The sequence below is a fragment of the Sus scrofa genome, chromosome 13 (genome assembly GCF_054392235.1).
Source record: "Sus scrofa isolate SSC_HxYL_T2T_F1_AM1 chromosome 13, Sscrofa_HxYL_maternal_Yorkshire_Landrace_v2.0, whole genome shotgun sequence".
In the NCBI taxonomy this organism is placed as follows: domain Eukaryota; kingdom Metazoa; phylum Chordata; class Mammalia; order Artiodactyla; family Suidae; genus Sus; species Sus scrofa.
The window spans coordinates 176,710,049-176,730,034 of record NC_139395.1 but is presented as its reverse complement, the minus strand read 5'-3'; the positions used below and the strand labels follow the sequence as shown (position 1 = coordinate 176,730,034).

General features: G+C 35.8%; 2 protein-coding genes and 1 pseudogene across 4 annotated transcripts in view; 2 read left to right on the top strand and 1 right to left on the bottom strand.

Annotated features, from left to right (window-relative positions):
- LOC146397788 (uncharacterized) overlaps positions 1 to 19,986 on the bottom strand; it is a 797,689-nt gene that overhangs the window by 384,094 nt on the left and 393,609 nt on the right. The window lies entirely within an intron of this gene.
- On the top strand, positions 1,183 to 2,116 carry LOC100621552 (olfactory receptor 5H8-like; annotated as a pseudogene).
- LOC100621756 (olfactory receptor 5H8-like) lies at positions 15,364 to 16,338 on the top strand. The gene has a single exon (XM_003358857.2). It carries the CDS (start codon positions 15,403 to 15,405, stop codon positions 16,336 to 16,338), a length of 936 nt encoding a protein of 311 aa, XP_003358905.2. The 5' UTR covers positions 15,364 to 15,402.

Below are 19,986 nucleotides of genomic sequence, written 5' to 3'. Positions count from 1 at the left end.
AGAAAACAGAGAATGAAGCTGACGCCCAAAACCATGTTCCAACTGTAGTTCAGTTAGAGTTGACCTTGAATGTCACAATTCACACTGACAATGCCACTGATGTGGGCACAGAATGCATTCTGGTGTCTTGCACCTCTGGTTCACTTGCAACCAAAAATCTCTTCCATCCACTTTTGACTTCTTTCTCCCCTCTTCATATTGTCATTCCAGTATAGGTGAGTTTGAGTTGCTAACCCTATATCTAGTCCCTTCCCTCTCAGGGCAAGATTAAAGTCAGTTTCTAGTCTTTTTGGCATCCTAGAATGGATGACATCTTTTTTCCACTACCAACACTCATATGATAGAAAAGATGATCAGAGGTTATCCATCTAATAAATAATGTATCTCCATTTGTAATGTCTTTACTATAAATTTCCTATGCTAATTTTCATGGTTTCCTTCTCTTTATGTCTCTTTATGATGGCTGGAGTTCCCATCATGGCACAGTGGTTAACGAATCCGACTAGGAACCATGAGGTTGTGGGTTCAATCCGTGGCCTTGCACAGTGAGTTAAGGATATGGCATTGCCATGAGCTGTGGTGTAGGTTGCAGACATGGCTCGGATCCCGCATTGCTGTGGTTCTGGCATGGGCTGGTGGCTAAAGCTCCAATTGGACCCCTAGCCTAGGAACCTCCATTAGCCATGGGAGCGGCCCTAAAAAAGACAAAAACAAAACAAAAGAAAACGAACAAAATAAGTGATGCTGCTGCTCCCTGCTTTACTTTTCAGTGAATGGTTATCCTTAAAGAGTAACATTCAAGATCCTTCATATGGCATTCAACTTATTTTATACTCCAGGCTCCTCTAAACTCTTACTTTTGATACTACATTCATGTCTTAAACATAAGACTTCTCTACCTAATTCAAAAAATTTCCCATAAATTTGCTCACGTTCAGAATGTCTTTCTTCTCCTCTACATCTGTCCATCCCTGTACATATTTTGAAGCAAAATAATCACATTTTTCCAGTGTAGCAATTTCTACAACTACTTTTTATATTTTTGGTAAATCAAATAAAATGCATACAGGCGCTTCTATGCTTTTATTTATTTTAGCCTCATCAAATTTTCTTTTTTAAATTATAGCTAGATATTCACTTTCCATTTATTGCATTGTACTTCAGAGGCCATCTATTAAACACATGGAAGCAAAAAATGCAACAGAACTGACAGAGTTTGTTCTCACAGGACTTAAGTATCAGTCAGAGTGGCAAATCCCCCTGTTCCTGCTCTTCTTGATGATATACCTCATCACTCTCCTTGGAAACCTTGGTCTGATTGCTCTCATCTGCAATGACCCTCACCTTCATATCCCCATGTACTTATTCCTTGGGAACTTGGCCTTTGTGGATACTTGGTTATCATCCACAGTGACCCCCAAAATGCTGGTCAACTTCTTTGCCAAGAGCAAAATGATCTCTTTCTCTGAACGTGTTGTACAATTTTTTTTTTTTCCTTTGCAATCTGTGTAACCACGGAATGTTTTCTGTTGGCAACTATGGCATATGATCGCTACGTGGCCATATGCAAACCATTACTGTATCCAGTGATTATGACCAATAGACTATGTATCTGGCTATTAGTTCTACCTTTTTTAGGTGGCCTTTTCCATGCCACATTTCATAATGCTTTTTTATTCAGGTTAACGTTTTGTGATTCTATCATCATACATCACTTTTACTGTGACATTATACCACTGTTTAAGATTTCCTGTACTACCCTTCCATTAACTATCTGATGGTATTCATCTTCCCTGGGATAATACAGGCATTCACTATTTCCATTGTTCTTGTCTCTTATACATTTGTTTTCTTTACAGTCTTAAAAAAGAGGTCTCTACAAGGTATAAGGAAGGCCTTCTCCACCTGTGGAGCCCACCTCCTATCTGTGTCTTTATACTATGGCCCTCTTCTCTTCATGTATGTGCTGCCTGGATCTGCACAAGAAAATGATGGAGATATGATGGACTCTCTATTTTACACTGTCATAATTCCTTTCTTAAATCCAATTATCTACAGCCTGAGAAACAAGAAAGTCATAGATTCCCTGACAAAAATGTTAAAGAGAAATGTTTAGATTTCATACTAACATGTTCTTCTTGTATTCAAACAACACAAAATTGTGCAGACTAAATTTTGCTATGTGTTCACTATTGTTTAAAATTTGTGCATTTGTAATCACCTATGCTTTTAATGATTTTAGATATTGGTAACTAATAATTTCCCTAAAATAACTGTATATCAACTGTTTATATCATTCTAAGATAATTAGAGAATAAAACAAGTATGAAAATATTTTAAATGCATTAAGCACTGATATAGTACCATTCCTCTGAATAGGACTTTCTGATATGCTTGATATTACTACAGTTATAGAGCTGAGAGACTGGTTCTGGTAGCCATCAAAAGGTTCTCATGATTTGGGGTATGGCAAATTGTACTTCTTGAGATCATCTCCACACCATAGAGATAAATAAACAGAAGTGGTAAAGCAATGGGGGGGGAAATGACATGGGAGATAAGACAATGAGGACACAGCTGCAGTATAACTGATGCTCTGAGCTTAGTGTTATTTTTAGAGAAAAGGATAGAGGTGAGTTGCCTCTCACTGTATTTGATTTTTCTAACGTCCTTTTTAGCTGTGTTTGTGTGTTGTAGGTCAACCTGAAAAATTTCACTAAATCATAAACCTATCTGATTTGAATGAAGATTTAATTTGAAGAGACATAGAGAACAAAGAAACGGCAGAATAGGAGGAAAATGGTCAAGTCTCTTAGATTTTTTTTTAAAAATGAAGGTAGGAGGATAAAAAGCTTACTAGAATGTGTGGTTGACAATGAGGATCTCTAAATGCATATTACCAAAATTCAAATAATATTAAGATGAGATGATATCATAAGGGTCAGTGAGTGGATGCGGAGGACATAAAGAGGAAAAAGAGGTTGGAAGTCTGTATCTTAAAATCTTCAAATGTTCATCTTTGTCACACTACATTCTCTAAGTAGAATGAGGGGTGCATCTTCAGGTTCACCCCTTCTATCTTCTCACTACTGATTCTGGGTACATTCTTTGCCACTGAGACCCTCACCCTTCTAACCACCTTCTTCTTCCATGATTTGCAAAACTCTACCTATTTATCTCCTCTATCTGTTTGATGCTTTCTTCCCAACAGTTGTCAGAGTGTTCTTTTTAAAAAGAACTCATATGAAATCAAATAGCTCTTGCATATCTTTTAAAGAATTGTCATTCCTACTGTGATATATGGATATATGGTATTGTATCTAGATCTTTATATACACTTAAGTAAATATTTGTTCATGTGTATGCTCAGATAACATGATTTATATCTACATCTCTGTCTATCATCTATCTATCTACCTCTGTCTCATCTCTCTCATCTCTATCTGCATTTAACTCTTCTTCACCCTGCCTTTTTTTCTGGCATAATTTAAGGTTCTTTCATATGGAAAAAGTGTTTTTACTCTGAAGTCTATTCCTTCACATTTCTTCTAATAAACTCTGTCTTATATTCAAAATGAATTACTGAAAGCATTCTGGTTTCACTACTCAGGTTCATCCTATTGCTTATACATGTCTCTCCACAGAGAATCAACCCACACCTCTGCAAATACACTGTAATCATTTAAATTGAAATGGTGCCCTTTCTTCAAGGTCTAATTTAGAAAATCATGGACTTGGAGGAAAGACTTGTGGCTGCCTGATGGGAGGGGGAGGGAGTGGGAGGGATCTGGAGCTTGGGTTTATCAGACACAGCTTAGAATAGATTTAGAAGGAGATCCTGCTGAGTAGCATTGAGAACTTTGTCTAGATACTCATGTTGCAACAGAACAAAGGGTGGGGGGAAAATGTAATTGTAATGTATATATGTAAGGATAACTTGATCCCCTTGCTGTACAGTGGGGAAATAAAAAAAAAAATGAATGAGTAAGTAAATAAATAAAAGAATTTGGCTGAAAAAAAATCGCTTAACAAAAATAAAAAAAAAACAAACTTCAATGATGCATTTATGCATCTCCAGATTACCCTAAAGGGAATCAGCGTGTGCACTTATTTGAAACATTGCTGGTTTATTTATTCTCCTTAGATCACAAATGGATATGTCTAATACTTATTTCAGTCAACAAATTCTTACAGCTTATAACTGAGAAGTTCTAGTATAGCAGAGTGGCTTACACACATGAGGGTCTAGATAAGTATTTGAGATACCAACAGAATTTAAATAAATGTAACAGTACAAATACAGAGAATTCAGTAAGAGTGCATCAGCCTTTTCCAATATTTTAAAGAGTCCAGGGAGATTCCTGGGCCTGGCATGGCTGCTGAATGCAGTTCACCTTATTAAGACTATTTTGTGACAATTTCAAGTATTACACAAAGTGAATAGTTCCTGCTCTTCTGATTACTAGAATTAGCTCTTTGGTGAGAATGGGATGAAAAATTCAGGAGAAATAGTTTAACTTGATGTTTGTTTCAAAGATACAAAATAAATAAATTCTTAAATATCATTATTATATATGTTTGAAGGTACATATTTGAGGGAAATAACTAACAGTAGTATCACAATATTTTCTTCTAGTTTTCAATATAAAGCCAGAAACTCACCAACTGTACAATGATTATTTGATTAGCATAGGGTTGGCCAGGGTACAACCAATATGATATTCAGATATACATGTTATGTATGTATTATACACACACACAAACACATAAACACACATATAGTAAACCTTTACTATAGAAATGTTTTTATTATAAGATATAGGCTGATACAATTATGGAGCATGAGAATCTTCCCTCTGTAATCAGGAGACCCAGGACAGTAGGTGTCATAGATCAAAGGCCTGAGACATTAGAGCCAAAAGAAGTTTCCTGTTTGAGTCTGAAGTCTTGAGAAAAAAGATCACCAAAGTCATCAGGATAGTGTGTCTACCAGTCAAGCAGAAAGCAAATTCAAATATCCATTGCCTTTTCTGCTCAGTTTAGCTCCTCAGCACATTGGATGATGCCCACTTACATTGAAGAGGGCCACATGCTTAATTAAGTCTACCAATTCTATACTAGTTACTTCTGGAAAAACCTTCATAGACACACCAGAAATTATGTTTTTCAAAATATGGGGACATTCCATGGCTACCCAAGTGGACACATAAACCCAACCATCAAAAATCTATTATTGTCAACTTGGTACCCATATACAATTCCTTATCCATATTTAATCCCCATAAAATGACAACAGTAAGCTCATAACTCCACCTAACATGAAACAACTATAACATACACATAAGAAAGTGTATTAAATCTTTCCCCAGAGGAGGAGGTAAAATCCTTGAGTGATTTTTATTCTTCTTCTTGATATCTGGTAATTTGAATATTATGATGTCAAATGCACAATGCTTAAATACTGTGATACATAATCAATACATTTAAGTTATATGGTAAGGGAAGGGAATAATAGTGGAAAGAAAATAAATGCATTAGCTGTACACACACCTTCACCGCCTCGACATCCAGATATACAAAACATACCCTTACCAAACTAAGAAAAAAATACACATGGCTTTTTTATCCTCATATCCTATTAATGAACACATGGTATTTTTAACTACCTTCTTCCACTACCAATCCATATACCCGTTGCCTTCAGGAAGCACCACTGCTAGCCATTGTTCTTTACCTGGTGGGGTGAGGCAAATCTTCATTCCCAAAGAGTCTAGGCCACAAATATTCCTGCTCAATGAGTTTGTTAAAGTTTGCCATTGACCTTAGCTATAGCGAATTGCACAACTAAGAGATATCCAAAGTAATATGTATTTGAGACTTGCTGATCCTTATCTCCATTGTGGAGTAGCATTCCAATTTCTCCTTAGTAGGAAGGATCAGTCATCTAGTCCACACAATAACTCCCTTCCTTCAATATGAGTCAGAGGAATGAGAAGCTCATGGGCAGTCTTAACTTCCATCTCACACACACAATGAGCTGCACAATGAACTCGTTGTGCTACCTGGTGGAAGTATTCCTACCTCTGGCTCTAAGACTTCTAAGCCTTCAAAGCATAAGAGCAAGGGAACATAAAGAAAAAATATGCTAGTATGTTACTAAGTGTATTAGTGAGTGCTGCCATTCACATTTCCACTTCTTGATTCCTGGACCCTTGAAACCTGGCTATTGAAGACAAAGTAACCTATAGTAAACACTGATTTATAAAATATAAAGCCTTCTAGAGAATCTTGTCCTAGCTCTGCAAGGTATTTGCATCTTTTCCAAAGGACAAAGTATTGTGGATCATTTTTATAAATTTTTCTTGGGAAGCATAGATGATAATGATGATAGCTAATCAAAATTCCATTGCATCTTGGCAATAAAGTGAATGAGAGATACATCTGTTAATCAGAAAAAAAAAACTTGTATTGGGTTGGATCAATTTTTGGATCATTATTTCAAAGAAATTTCATATACAAGGTATTCCTTGAGCTATAATAATAAGATGAAAAATTGTTTGAAAAGGCACCTTCTAAATCAGCCTTATTTGATGGTAACAGTTAACAACTGCATCATAATATTTCCCATCTTTTTTCAATATAAAGAAAGAAATACACTAAATGAACTGTGAGGGTTTGTATTAGGAACCAGGATTGTTCAGACACAGGATACACTGGGTGTGTGTGTGTGTGTGTACATGCACATTTGTTAATTTCTTTCTATCTCTACCTATATATTTCCCCATCCATTCACCATCCATCCATCAATACAGAGATCAACCCATATACATAGTACACATCTATTTACATATATATCTACATCTCTAAATCTAGACATTTAAGATATTCGCTCCTATGATTATGGAGGCTGAGACGATTCACAATCCGCTTTCTGCAAAGCAGAGACCCAGGAATCCTGATGATAGCTCTAAGCTTTGAGAATAGGGAAGCCAATGGCATAGATTTCAGTCTAAGACTGAAAACATGAGAACCAAGAGCACTGAGGGCAAAATAAGATTCATGTTCCTGAACAATCGGTGTCCTTCTACCTTTTTGTTCCATTCAGGCCCACTATGGATTAAATGATTGCCATCCAGAAAGGGTCTGGCCATCATCTTGACATAGTCCATTAAATCAATACTAATCTTTCCCCAAAGACACAAACAAAATAATGTCCAACAAGAAATCTGGACATACCTAAGCTGAATAAATTTAACACATAAAATGAATGATTTCTGGTCCACTTGTTGTCAACATGGCACCCCTACACAATTCCTTATGTTTTGCTTACACTTAAATGAAGACAATAGCACCCCTGAGCCAAGATGGCAGAGTAGGAAGAGCATGAGTTCACCTCCCTTCCTAGGCACATCAACATTACAACTATTTAGAGAACAACCATTAATGAGAAAGACCTGAATCAGTCAGAATAGACCTTCTACCACTAAAGATATCAAGAAGGAACTTCAAAAATACAGGTGGCAGGGGCAGAGTCACTATAATCAAGCCCATACCCTCAAGTGGGTGACCCACAAATGGAAGAATCACTATAAGCACAGAGGTTCTCTGCAAGTTGCAATGAGTCTGAGCTCCACATTGGACTCATCAGTCCAGGGGTCCTGCATCAGAATGTCAAGGTCTGAAATCAGTTGTTCTCACAGGCCAGCAGGGCTTACTTTCCTGAGACCCAGATTACTTTGGAAAATAGAGATTCTACTCTTAAAAGGCATCTACTAAATCCCACATGCTCCAGATTCAGCCATAATTTGAAAGGAGCCTGTGTGAGACCCTCCTACAGATCCTGAAGGCTTTCCTGGAGATGCACGAGGATTCTGGAGCTCACCTTGGGGACATAGACACTGACGGTACTCCTTATTGGGAGCCTGCTCTAGTATGCGGAAAATGTTGCATGGTCCTATTTTCAAGGGGACCCAGAACCCAGTCCTGTATACTGGTATGCAGGAACTAGACCCAAAAATCCTGGGACCCTGTGGCCAGAGACCTCAAGACACAGCTACATCCACCAGGGATCAGGCACCAGCCCTAGAACATGCTGAGCCCTGGCCACACCCACGAGAAGGCCAAGCATTAATATTATTACTAAATGATCATATTACCTAAGGCAATCTACATATTCTGGGTCATACTGATCTAAATACCAATGATATTTTTCACAGAATTAGAATAAACTTTAAATTTGTATGGAAACATAAAAGATCCTGAATAGTCAAAATGCTCTCAAAAAAAAAAAAAAAAAACCCAAAAAAACAAAGGAAAAATGACAGTAACACACTTCTTGACTTCAGGTTATACTAGAAAGCTACAGTCATCAAACGAGTATGGTACTGGCACAAAAACAGACAAAAAGATCAACAGAACAGAGAGCCAGGCAATAGGCCTCTGCACTTAAGGACAACAATTAATCTGTTGGAGACAAGAATACACGATGGGAAAAAGATAGTCACTTCAGTAAGCTGGGCTCAGAAAACTAGACATCTACCTGTAAAAGAAAATTACAGCTATATGTGAAAGAAATTAGAAAATATTCCTACACTATCAACAAAATAAACAAATGATTAATTAAGCTTAAACACTTCGGTGCAGCAAAAGAAACCATCAACCATATTAAAAAATGGCAAAGGACTTAAACAGTCACTTTTCCAAAGAAGATGTACAAATGGTCAACAGGGACATGAAAAGATGCTCATCATTGCTAATCATCAGAGATATGCAAATCAAACCACAATGAGATAACACCTCACACTTGTCAGAATGACCATCATCAGAAAGATCAAAAACAACATCAGTGAGAATGTGGAGGAAAGGGAACCCTTTTACACTGTTAATGAGAATGTAAATTAGTACAGTCACTGTGGAAAACACTATGAGGTTTCCTGAAAAAAAAAATGAATATAGACTACTACATGACTCAGAAATTTTACTTTTGGGTATACATCCAAAGAAAAGTAAAACACTACACTATGTTGAAGGACACATGAACTCCATAGTTCCTAGCAGCATAATTTATACATGTCAAGATTAAGAAGCAACCTAGGAGTCCATCTACAGAGGAATGAATAAAGAAGATAGAGTGCACCTTATTTAGTTGTCCACTCTCAGATGGTATTGGATGTGGTAAAGAATTATTGCCCTAAAATCCACAGGGGCTCACCAGGTGTTGTGCCTCTTTTTAGTTGTAGGAGGGGCCAGATGCAAAATATTACCCTTCCCTTTAGAAGGTATATATCCCCATGACCCAGACTAGTGAACCTCTAGAAATTTCACTGAGTTGAATGGCCCTGGATTTTTGATAGAAGCATTTTTCACCTTCTTGCTGAAAATGTCTACCAATAAGTCTATAGGAGTTGCTATTTCTTACTCACTAGGTCTAATCAACATGGTGAATCAGTGTCATATCTTATGAGAGGGAAAGAAATAAAAATCCCAGAGAAAAAATTACAACTCACATAGTTTATAAAAGCATTATAACAGGATATATGGAAAATTCTCAAAACTCTATAATAAGAAACATACAACTTGATTAAAAATGGGCAAAAAAGCCTTTGAACAAATTTCACTAAACAAGCTATATTGTATATGTTAAATAACAGAAAACTGTGCTCTATATAATTATACTGAGGAAAGGCAAAGGAACAGCACAACGTGTCAATGTGACCCACCCATTAAAATGACTAAAATTGAAAAGACTACTCATACTGAAAGTAGCAATTCAGGCTTCTGTACTCATCCATAGGCAGCAAAATAAATTAAAAGATAATCACACAAAACTGACAGGAACAGTACAATTTATATCATTTTTGGGTTATGTTGAATCTGCTATAATACACATTACTCTACTTACTCCGTCCACCTGCTGAGTTTTCAGTGACTTATCTTTCATCTGCAGTGTTTTTTTTTCCTTGTCTTTTTTCAGTTTCACTAACACAATTCTAAGAACACAGAATAATTGATCAGCGAGTGTACTAAAGTCTATGTCCTGTACTTTTCCTCTTCTGACAATAGATCAAAGTATAAACATTTCTCTGTTTTTCAGAATCAAACAAAAATATTACTTTTTTCATATTACACTAGTTTTACATAAATAATGCCATTATATTTCTCAATGAATGTTCAATGACAACTTCTCTCTTAATAATTAAAGTCAAATCTGAACATGTGGCCACTATGTTCAAAATTTCTCAATAGTTTATCTTTCAGTTGGAATAAAGAAAAACATTCCTGATGTAGCCTCCAGATCCTGTATAACTGCATGCATGCTAGCCTCCATTGTTCAAACTGGCTCCTCTTTGCATGCCAACTACATTTTCACTTTTTTTTTTGGTTGGTTTCTTTAATGACCTTGCTCTCTGATAAGCTGGGTCTGACAATGATGGAAGATCCTGAGGATGGCAAATGTCCAGAGGTATCACCTTGTTGGAAATGAAGACCTTGAATCTCACTCTTGGCTTAATGAAACGATCTGCATCTTAAGAAAATCTCCAAGCAAGTCACATGGATTAAAGTTTGAGAAGCACTAATTTAGCCTCTCTCCTACTGTGTCCCTTGTTTTGTGTTTTCCTTTGCTCCTCTCCCTGATTTTTGCCTAGTAATATTACTCATAGGATTTCATTGTAAAGTGGGGAGTTATGTGTAGGTCTGCATGTGAGCTACAGTTTCCATGAAGAGGACAACTTTCTTGGGGTTGGCTCCTGAAGGGTGTTTAGAACTTTAACCTCATGAAAATCAAGCATGATTACCTAAACCAGACCATCCTGAGAAAAGCACTGAGAAGTATCAAAATTGAGAGATATAATGGAGTTTGAATAAATATGCTATAAATGTCATCTGTGGTGGAAAGCACTGCAATTTCAATTGTTAAAGCTGGAAATGTCAGCAATGATTTGATGTTTATAATTTCAGAGTCTGTAATGCCCTGTGGAATAGCCTGGATTCCTCATATATGTCCAAGTACATAATGCCCAGTAGAAAAGTTTAGGATTGTCCTAAAGGGAGTCTTCAGGCATTATCAGGGGACTTTCCATTCTTTCCTCCTTCCTCCTCTGGCAAAAGAACACAGTTGTACAACTGACTCTGTAGTCAAAACAAATTCATATAAACAACATTTTCCTGAGCTTGGAAAATAAAGCCTCCAAAATGAATCAGTCTGAAAAATAACACAGTGTGCCTGTGTTATTGTCATTGCTGTGCTCTCATACTATTTTCTACTTCAGACAACTGAACACCGAAAAGATCTCAATGATTTCTTACCAGATATTGGTAAGAGAGAATTATTTGTATAATATTTATTATTTTTATAGAATGTTAAGATGCTATATACTATTAAAATACTATATAAAAGCAAAAATTCTATTAGGTACATAATAATATGATTTAGTTTATATGATATTGAAAATAGGAAACAAGTAATGAATCATCCGTGTATTGTAGGATTGTGAGTAAAATCTGGATAAGCAAAATAACTGTAAGAATACACTGTATTCTTTAATGATATATAGTTATCTGGTTAGAATAATTATAATGCCGCTATAGGATACTTTTTGGTGAACTGGATTGTTAAAGAAATTAAAAGTGGGCTTTGTGATTTAGGTCTTGTTTCCTGGAAAATAAATATTTCTGATAATTGTGTTCAAAATACTTATTCCATTTAATTAACTACACTCTCTGATTAAATTTTAAGATAAATCAACTAAATAATAATGTCTATTTAATAACCCACTTCTGACAATAATTTCACTGAAAATAATACATATTGAAAAATTCAAAAAATGTTTCTCCAATGCTCTGTTCACCATTATGACTTAATATGTACTTACACACCGAATTGAAAATTTTTATTTAGTTTTGGGAATGCATGGAAGAAAGCTAAATTCGAATGTAAATTTAACAGCTACAATTATTGGCACTGGTTATTTCTATTGCCTGTATCAAGTTCCAGTCTTTGGCTCTATGGTTTTCTGCTATCACACTGGTAGAAAAGCAAAAGCTGTCCAGTAAACACAGCAACATTTCTAGAGAAAGTCAGCTCTCATCACAGTTACAACAAAGATACTAGGCAGTTGTAGTGTATTTAATAACAATCCAAATGTATAAAGTATAATTAAAATGAAAGTCTCTATTCCATATACAATTTTCATGTAAAAAATAAACTGGATTTTTAATAAAATAAAAAGAAAGGATTCCCAGTGCTGATTGATGATTTTTAGTGAAAACCAGAGTTAAGACAAATATTTGAGCCCCCACTTCTAAGTCTTTCCCCTTATTTCATTTAAGCCCTTCTCTGGTACTTCCTCCCCTGCAATTCATTGCCTAATGTTTCCTACAATTATCTATGTCCTTTCTTTGCTTCTTGCTTCATGCTTCCTTTTTACTCGTCATATTTCCCATTCTACCGGTTCATATTTTCTTCTCTCAATGCCCACCTCTTGCCCCATTGACAATTTTCATGACATTGTTTCTCAAGACAAGAAATTCACATCTGATCTCCACACCTCAGATATTCTTTCATTCTCCTCATTGCTGTAGAGCACTTCCTTCCCATTCACTTCTCATTATTCTCAGGCCCCAACTCTATCACAAAATGGAACCCACTCTCACTAAAGCCACTAAAAGTCTCTTAAATCCTACACTCGGTTTTCTCTATTCACTTCTTATCCTCCCAGGGAATTTATTTTGCTTTAAGCACTGTGTTTTTCTTTGTCCTTCCAGAGTATATTCCTCTCTTTAAGTTCCCAAAACCCAGCTTTCCAATTCCCTTCTGCTTCTCTGGTCTCTCTTCTCAATGGCTTTTCTGGTTTTCTTTTTCTCCCCTCATGTGAGCCTGAGCTCTTGGTTGCAAGATAACATGAGTTAAAGAGAAATTTCTCTAACAAAAAAAAATGCTAGAGAAGCTTGAGAAACCCACTAGAGAAATGGGCAGAACACAAAGAAAAATATCAGACAGCCAACACCCAAAATTATGTCCCAACTTTCACTTAATAACAGCTGTTATCATTGCTGCTGAACTTGAATGCCACAGCTCACACTCACAATGCCATTGCTGTGGGCACAGGATGCATTTTGGTGTCATGATATTGCCTGATTAGTTATCTTGCAACTCAAATCTCTTTTATCCACATTTTACCTCTTTCTCTCCTCTTCATATTTCAAATCCACTGTAGTTGAGCTTTAGTGGCTAATCTTAGATCTGGTCTCCTCACTCTAGGTACAAGGGAATGGGAGAGTCAGTAATCAGAATTTTGGTTCTAGAGGAAAGGACAGTGTATGTGTACACCCATGAATCATGTGGCAGAAAAGGGGCAGATGTTATCCATCTAATAAATGAGGTATATAAATTTTAACATAACATTTCCACTACTCACATTTATTTTTACTTTCTTCTTTTTACCTTATTCACACTGTGTTTGCATATATCATACATACTACATGATAGCCATCTCAATAATTTCCAACTCATTATTTCTATTAAGCATGTTGATAACTGTATGTCACTTTGATGTTCAGAGGATGCTCCTAGCTAAAAGTGGCCACTGCATCTGAGTTTTCAATCAAAAAATTTCAGATTGTTGTAGTTCCTATTGAGGCATGGTGGTTAGCAAATTCGACTAGGAACCATGAGGTTGTGGGTTCGATACCTGGCCTTTCTCAGTGGGTTAAGGATCCGGCGTTGCCATGAGCTGTGGTGTACGTCACAGACGCAGCTCAGATCCCGCATTGCTGTGGCTCCGGCATAGGCCGGTGGCTACAGATCCAGTTAGATCCCTAGCCTGGGAACCTCCATATGCTGCAGGAGTGGCCCTAGGAAAGGCAAAAGGACAAAGAAGAAAAGTTCAGGTTGTCTACCCAGACACCAAGGGATTCTTTCACTTTTACCAACCAACCCTTAATATCTAATGCATCACCAAGTCCTAGTGACTCTAAATTCTGAATTATTCTGCTCTACATCTTTGCCTTCCTCCAAAGTCCCAATGTCCTATTACACATGTATTAAGAACACTGCATAGGTTTTAATTACCTGGGGATCATTTATAAATACATATTACTAGATGTCATTTATGACCTATTGAATCAATTACTATAATAATTCCTCAGAAATTGTATTTCGTGCCCAAATTCCCCAAGACAATTCTGATATATACACTGATTTGAGAATCACTGGGTAAAAGTCTCAGCCTCCCAATTAGTATTTCTGATACCACATTCTTCGCCTTAAAGCCTATTCTATGACCAATATTTATTTTAACAAAATGAGTTGTTAAGCCACTACTTGTAGAACTTTTCAGTGTTTGTCTATTTCTTAAAGAGTAAAATTCAAGATCTTTCACTTGGCAGGCAATTCATTTTGTAATCCATGCCCTTCTAACATCTCTAGTTTTTTGTTCTTTCTTTTATATATGTTTTTAAATTACTCAGTGAATTTAATTACATTTATAGGTGTACAATGATCACCACAACCCAATTTTATAGCATTTCCATCCCAAACCCTCCGTGCATCCTCCCATCCTTCCAACCTATTTTATTCGGAAACCATATGTATTTCAAAGTCTGTGAGTGAGTATCTGTTCTGCAAAGAAGTTCATTGTGTCCTTTTTTTAGATTCCACATGTAAGTGATAACATTTGATGTTGGTGCTCATTGTCTGAATGACTTCACCTAGCATGATAGTTTATAGGTCCATCCATGTTGCTGCAAATGCCATTATTTCTTTCCTTTTAATGGTTGAGTAATATTCCATTGTGTATATGTACCACCTCTTCTTAATCCACTCCACCGTTGATGGACATTTAGGTTGTTTCCATGTCTTGGCTCTTGCAAATAGTGCTGCAATGAACATTGGAGTACATGTGTCTTGTTGAGTCATGGTTTCCTCTGGATAGATGCCCAGGAGTGGGATTGCTGGATCAAATGGTAGTTCTATTTTGGTTTTCTGAGGAATCTCCACACTGTTTTCCACAGGGGTTTCACCAATTTACATTCCCAACAACAGTGTAATAGGGTTCCTTTTTTAACCTTCTGGTTTTAACACTACATCCATAACCTAGAAAAGGATTTCTCTATCTCCTCCAATAGCTTCCACAAAAATTTGCTCATGTTCATTATTTCTATCTTCTCTTCAAAACTTGTTAATTCCTGGACATATTTTGAAATAAAATAATTGTATTTTTCCAATACAATAATTTACACAAACACTTTTCATATTTTTCTAAGGGTAAATATAATAAAGGGCATTCAAGCTAGTGTATGGCTTTATTTAAATTATCCTTATCACATTTTCTCTCTTAAATGGTTGATGACTGTACTATTTACACTTGTTACATTTTATTTCAGAGAACATCATTTAAGAATATGGAAACAAAAAATGCAACAGAGCTGACAGAGTTTGTTCTCACAGGACTTACACATCAACAGGAATGTAAAATTCCTCTGTTCTTGTTGTTCTTAGTTATATACATCATCACCATCATGGGGAATCTTGGTCTGATTGCTCTCATCTGCAATGACCTTCAACTTCATATTCCCATGTACTTATTTCTTGGGAACTTGGCTTTTGTGGATACTTGGTTATCCTCCACAGTGACCCCCAAGATGCTGGTCAACATCCTCACCAAGAGTAAGATGATCTCTCTCTCTGAATGCATGACACAATGTTTTTCCTTTTTAGTCAGTGCAACCACAGAATGTTTTCTGCTGGCAACAATGGCGTATGACCGCTGTGTAGCCATTTGCAACCCGTTACTTTATCCAATGATTATGACTAATAGGCAATGCCTGAGAATGCTGGTCTCATCATTTGTAGGTGGTCTTCTTCATGCCTTAATTCATACAGGTTTTTTATTCAGATTAACTTTCTGTAATTCCAACATAATTCATCATTTTTATTGTGACATCATGCCATTGTTTAAAATTTCCTGTACTGATCCTTCTATTAATGTTCTGATGCTATTCATTTTCTCTGGTTCAATTCAGGTGTTTACAATTCTCATTATTCTTGTCTCTTATACACGAGTCCTGTTCACAATTTTAAAAAAGAAATCTTTACAAGGCATAAGGAAGGCCTTCTCCACCTGTGGATCCCACCTCCTATCTGTCTCTTTATACTATGGGCCTCTTCTCTTCATGTATGTGCGCCCTGGGTCTGTGCAGGCAGGTGATCAAGATATGATTGACTCTCTATTTTATACTGTTATAATTCCTTTAATAAATCCAATTATCTACAGCCTGAGAAATAAGAGTGTCATAGATTCACTGGGAAAAACATTAAAGAGAAATACTCGTATCTGAAACTAATGTGTTCCCTTACATGAAAACAACACAAAATGAGGCCAATTACATGTTGCTACATCTTGACTATTGTGCAAAGTTTTCTTGTATTCATAATTGACTTATTGTTTTAATTAACTGTCTTTAGTGATTAATGTTTTAAAATATTTGTATCATAAAAATACAGGGAATTTTCATCAAGTGTTCATATCATTCTAAATTAACTAAAGCAGAAATTAAAATTAAAATATTTACATGTGTGCAAATTCCTCAATGTGGCTTTGTATATACATTTATTAAGCACCACAACAGTGTTGAAATCAGAAAGGCACTTGAGTTTGAGGTAATTGACAGTAAAGCTGCTGTGCAGCCTGGAGACTCATATCACATTTACCTCCAAATAATAGGCATATTGGCATATTTGTGTTTGAATAAACAGGGTCAAATCATAAGAATTCTGTCAACCATAAAAAGGCCTTTAATTTTACTTTATTTGGGACATGGTGAATCTCATTTCTTACAGATTCAATGCTCATGTCACACAGAGGAATAAACAGAATAGGAAAGACATGAGGAAAACATGGTCAGGCCAAATGATAAGAGGATGCTCTTAACTCAGTGTGCTTATATGAGGATCTGGAAGGAGTGAGTTGCCTCTCACTCTCTATAGTGCCTTTTGAGGTCATTTCCACCTGTTTCTTTGTTGTTGGGTAATACGAATATCTGTACTAATTCTGTAAACTAAGAGTTTAGATTGAAGGACTAATTTGGAATGGGCATGGGGAAGAAAGAAAAGTCATAATAGGAAGGAAGTGGTTTCATTCTTCTGAGAACTAAAAAAAATTGTAAAATAAAGAAATCAGTAATAGGTGTTACAATGTGTTATGGATAAGAGGTTTTAATGTGTATTCCCAAAGTTCACATTAATTTATGCCTTCCAAAATTCACTAAAGTGTCTTCTTCACTGATGTGCTCCCATTTTTATTTCTGTTAAAGACTTTCTGTATAGATGTATTTTTGTATATCATGTATATCATTTCAGTGGATGGTTGGGAAAGATATAAAATATAAATCTGTATAAAGCCCACATTTTAGAAGATATTGTACAGATATATTTTTAAAATAGAATCAGTGAAATTACATATAAACTATTTAATGTTGCTAAGATGAAAAGAATGTTGTTTCAAAGGTACAATTATCTAACCATCTAGAACACTACTGATACTAGATGAAACCTCCCCTTTGTAATACTAGCAATAGAAATATTCTTTATTATGAAGGTGTATCAATGTTTTAACCTTGAGATTTAAGAGGATTCATAGTTCATCTCTCTTTATGCACATGGGTAAACCTTATTTTCTCATCATTTAACAATACCTTGTTCTATTAGGAGTTGCTAACAATATTAAACTCTGTCAAAGAATCAACAAACTTAGGAAGCAAGTGAAAACAAACACTAGCCAATACTAGAAGAGTATCTCTAGGTCTGTGTTGTGACCAGCTAGAGTAGAATATCATTAGCACATTCATTAGGTATCTGTGAACTCCTCTGTAGTCTAGACTTTTAAAAATTGTTATTTTTCTCTAATATAGTGGTTCTCAAAATATAGTGAGGCTCAGAATCACCTGGAGGGCCTAGGGAAAAAGATTAATAGGCTCTACCAATAGAATTTCTTTTTCAAATGCTAATGCCATAGGTTTTGGACCACACTAGAAAATTACTCTTCTAAATAATCAGATAAGTAAATATTTTAAAAATCAAGGTATTAGAGACCAGTCAACATGGAGTTTCTACACATTTACTCCCTACTTAAACAGTTCTGTGCACATATTTTAAAGATTTCCACTCTTGCTTGTACTTTCCTCTACAAATTAGGCAGTGGGATTTAGATTTTAATGAAGCGTCTTTTCCAAAGGATGAAGTATTGTGGACATTTTTATAAAAGTGCCTTGGAAAACATGACCCACACTGATGAAAGCCAATCAAATTCCCATTGCATCATGTCAAGAAGGTTAATGGGAGATACATCTGTGAATTATAAAAACTAATTAATTGGTTGGATAAACTTTAAGACCATCATTTCAAAGAATTTTCATATATAAAGAATTCCTTGAGCTATAATATGATGATGCAGATCTTTATTAGGTACTGAATGTTGGCTTCCCCCAAAATCTCACGTTGACACATTAACTCCCAATGTGGTAGTGTTTGGAGTGAACCCTTTGGGAGGATGTTAGGGCTAGATTAAGTCATGAGGGCAGCCTTTTACAATGGGATATGTGCACTTATATGAAGAAAACAGACAAGAGGCTTTTTTTTTTTACATGCATATTCAAACAGGAAAGGCCATATACAATGGCAGTTACCTACTAGCCAGGAAGAAGCAAACTGATTATGTACAGTATCTACTGACCCCTTGTTCTTCAACATCCCATTCTTCAGAACATCAAAAAATAAATGTTTTGGTATAAGGCCAAATAATCTGTGACATTCTATTATTGCAGCCTGGGCTATGGCAATTACTAATTAATCAGTGAAGCAGAACTGTTACAATATTAAGGTATTTAGAGAAAAGACAGAATGGAGTTTCTACATATCTTCTATTTCTTGCTTGATCAGCACTATGTAAATACTCTGAAAGTTTCCATTCTCTATTTATACTTTTCTCCCATTTCTGGATAGAAGGCCAACTCCATACACACATACTAATCAAACAGAAAAAAAATAAATAAAAAGAAAGACATTAAAAGCAACAAGGGAAAAGCAACAAATCATATGCAAGCTAACTCTCATAAGATTAGAAGCTGATTTTTCAACATAAACTCTGCAGGCAAGAAGGGAATGGAATAATATACTTAGGATTTTGTTTTCTTTTTAGGGCCACACCTATGGCATAGAGAAGTTCCCAGGCTAGAGGTTGAGTTAGACGTATAGACGCCAGCCTATACCATAGCCATAGCAGTGCAGGATCCCAACCACATCTGTGACCTACACCACAGCTCATGGCAATGCCAGATGCTTAACACACTGAACGAAGGCAGGGATCAAACCCAAATCCTCATAGATCCTATTCAGGTTTGTTAACTGCTAAGCTACAAAGGGAATACCTATTTAGAATTTTTGAAGGGGAAAACTTACAACTGAGGATAATCTAGCTAGAAAGGCTCTCATTTAGATTTGAAGTGGAAATCAAAAGATTTACAGACAAGCAAAATCCAAGAGAATTCAGCACCACCAAACCAGCTTTACAACAAACACTAAAGGAAGGTCTCTAAGTTGAAAAGAAAAGCCCCAAACTAGAAACAAGAATATTATGAATGGAAAAGATCATGAGTAAAGGTTAACATAAAATAAAAGCTGGAAATTATCCACAGAAAAATATGTTATCAAACTCACTAATTATGAGAGGAGGAGAGGATAAAAGCAGACTAAAAATGCATTTGAAATTAAGTGATTTTTAAAAATATTTTAAAAATGATTTTTATTTTTTCCATTATGTCTGGTCTACAGTGTTTTGTCAGTTTTCCATGGTACAGCAAAGTGACCCAGTTACACATACATTTATACATTTTTTGACTAACAATTCAAAACAATCTGATATATGTACGGAATGCTATATCAAAACCCATCAAAACTGAAAACTAAAAAGCTACAATAGATGCACCCAT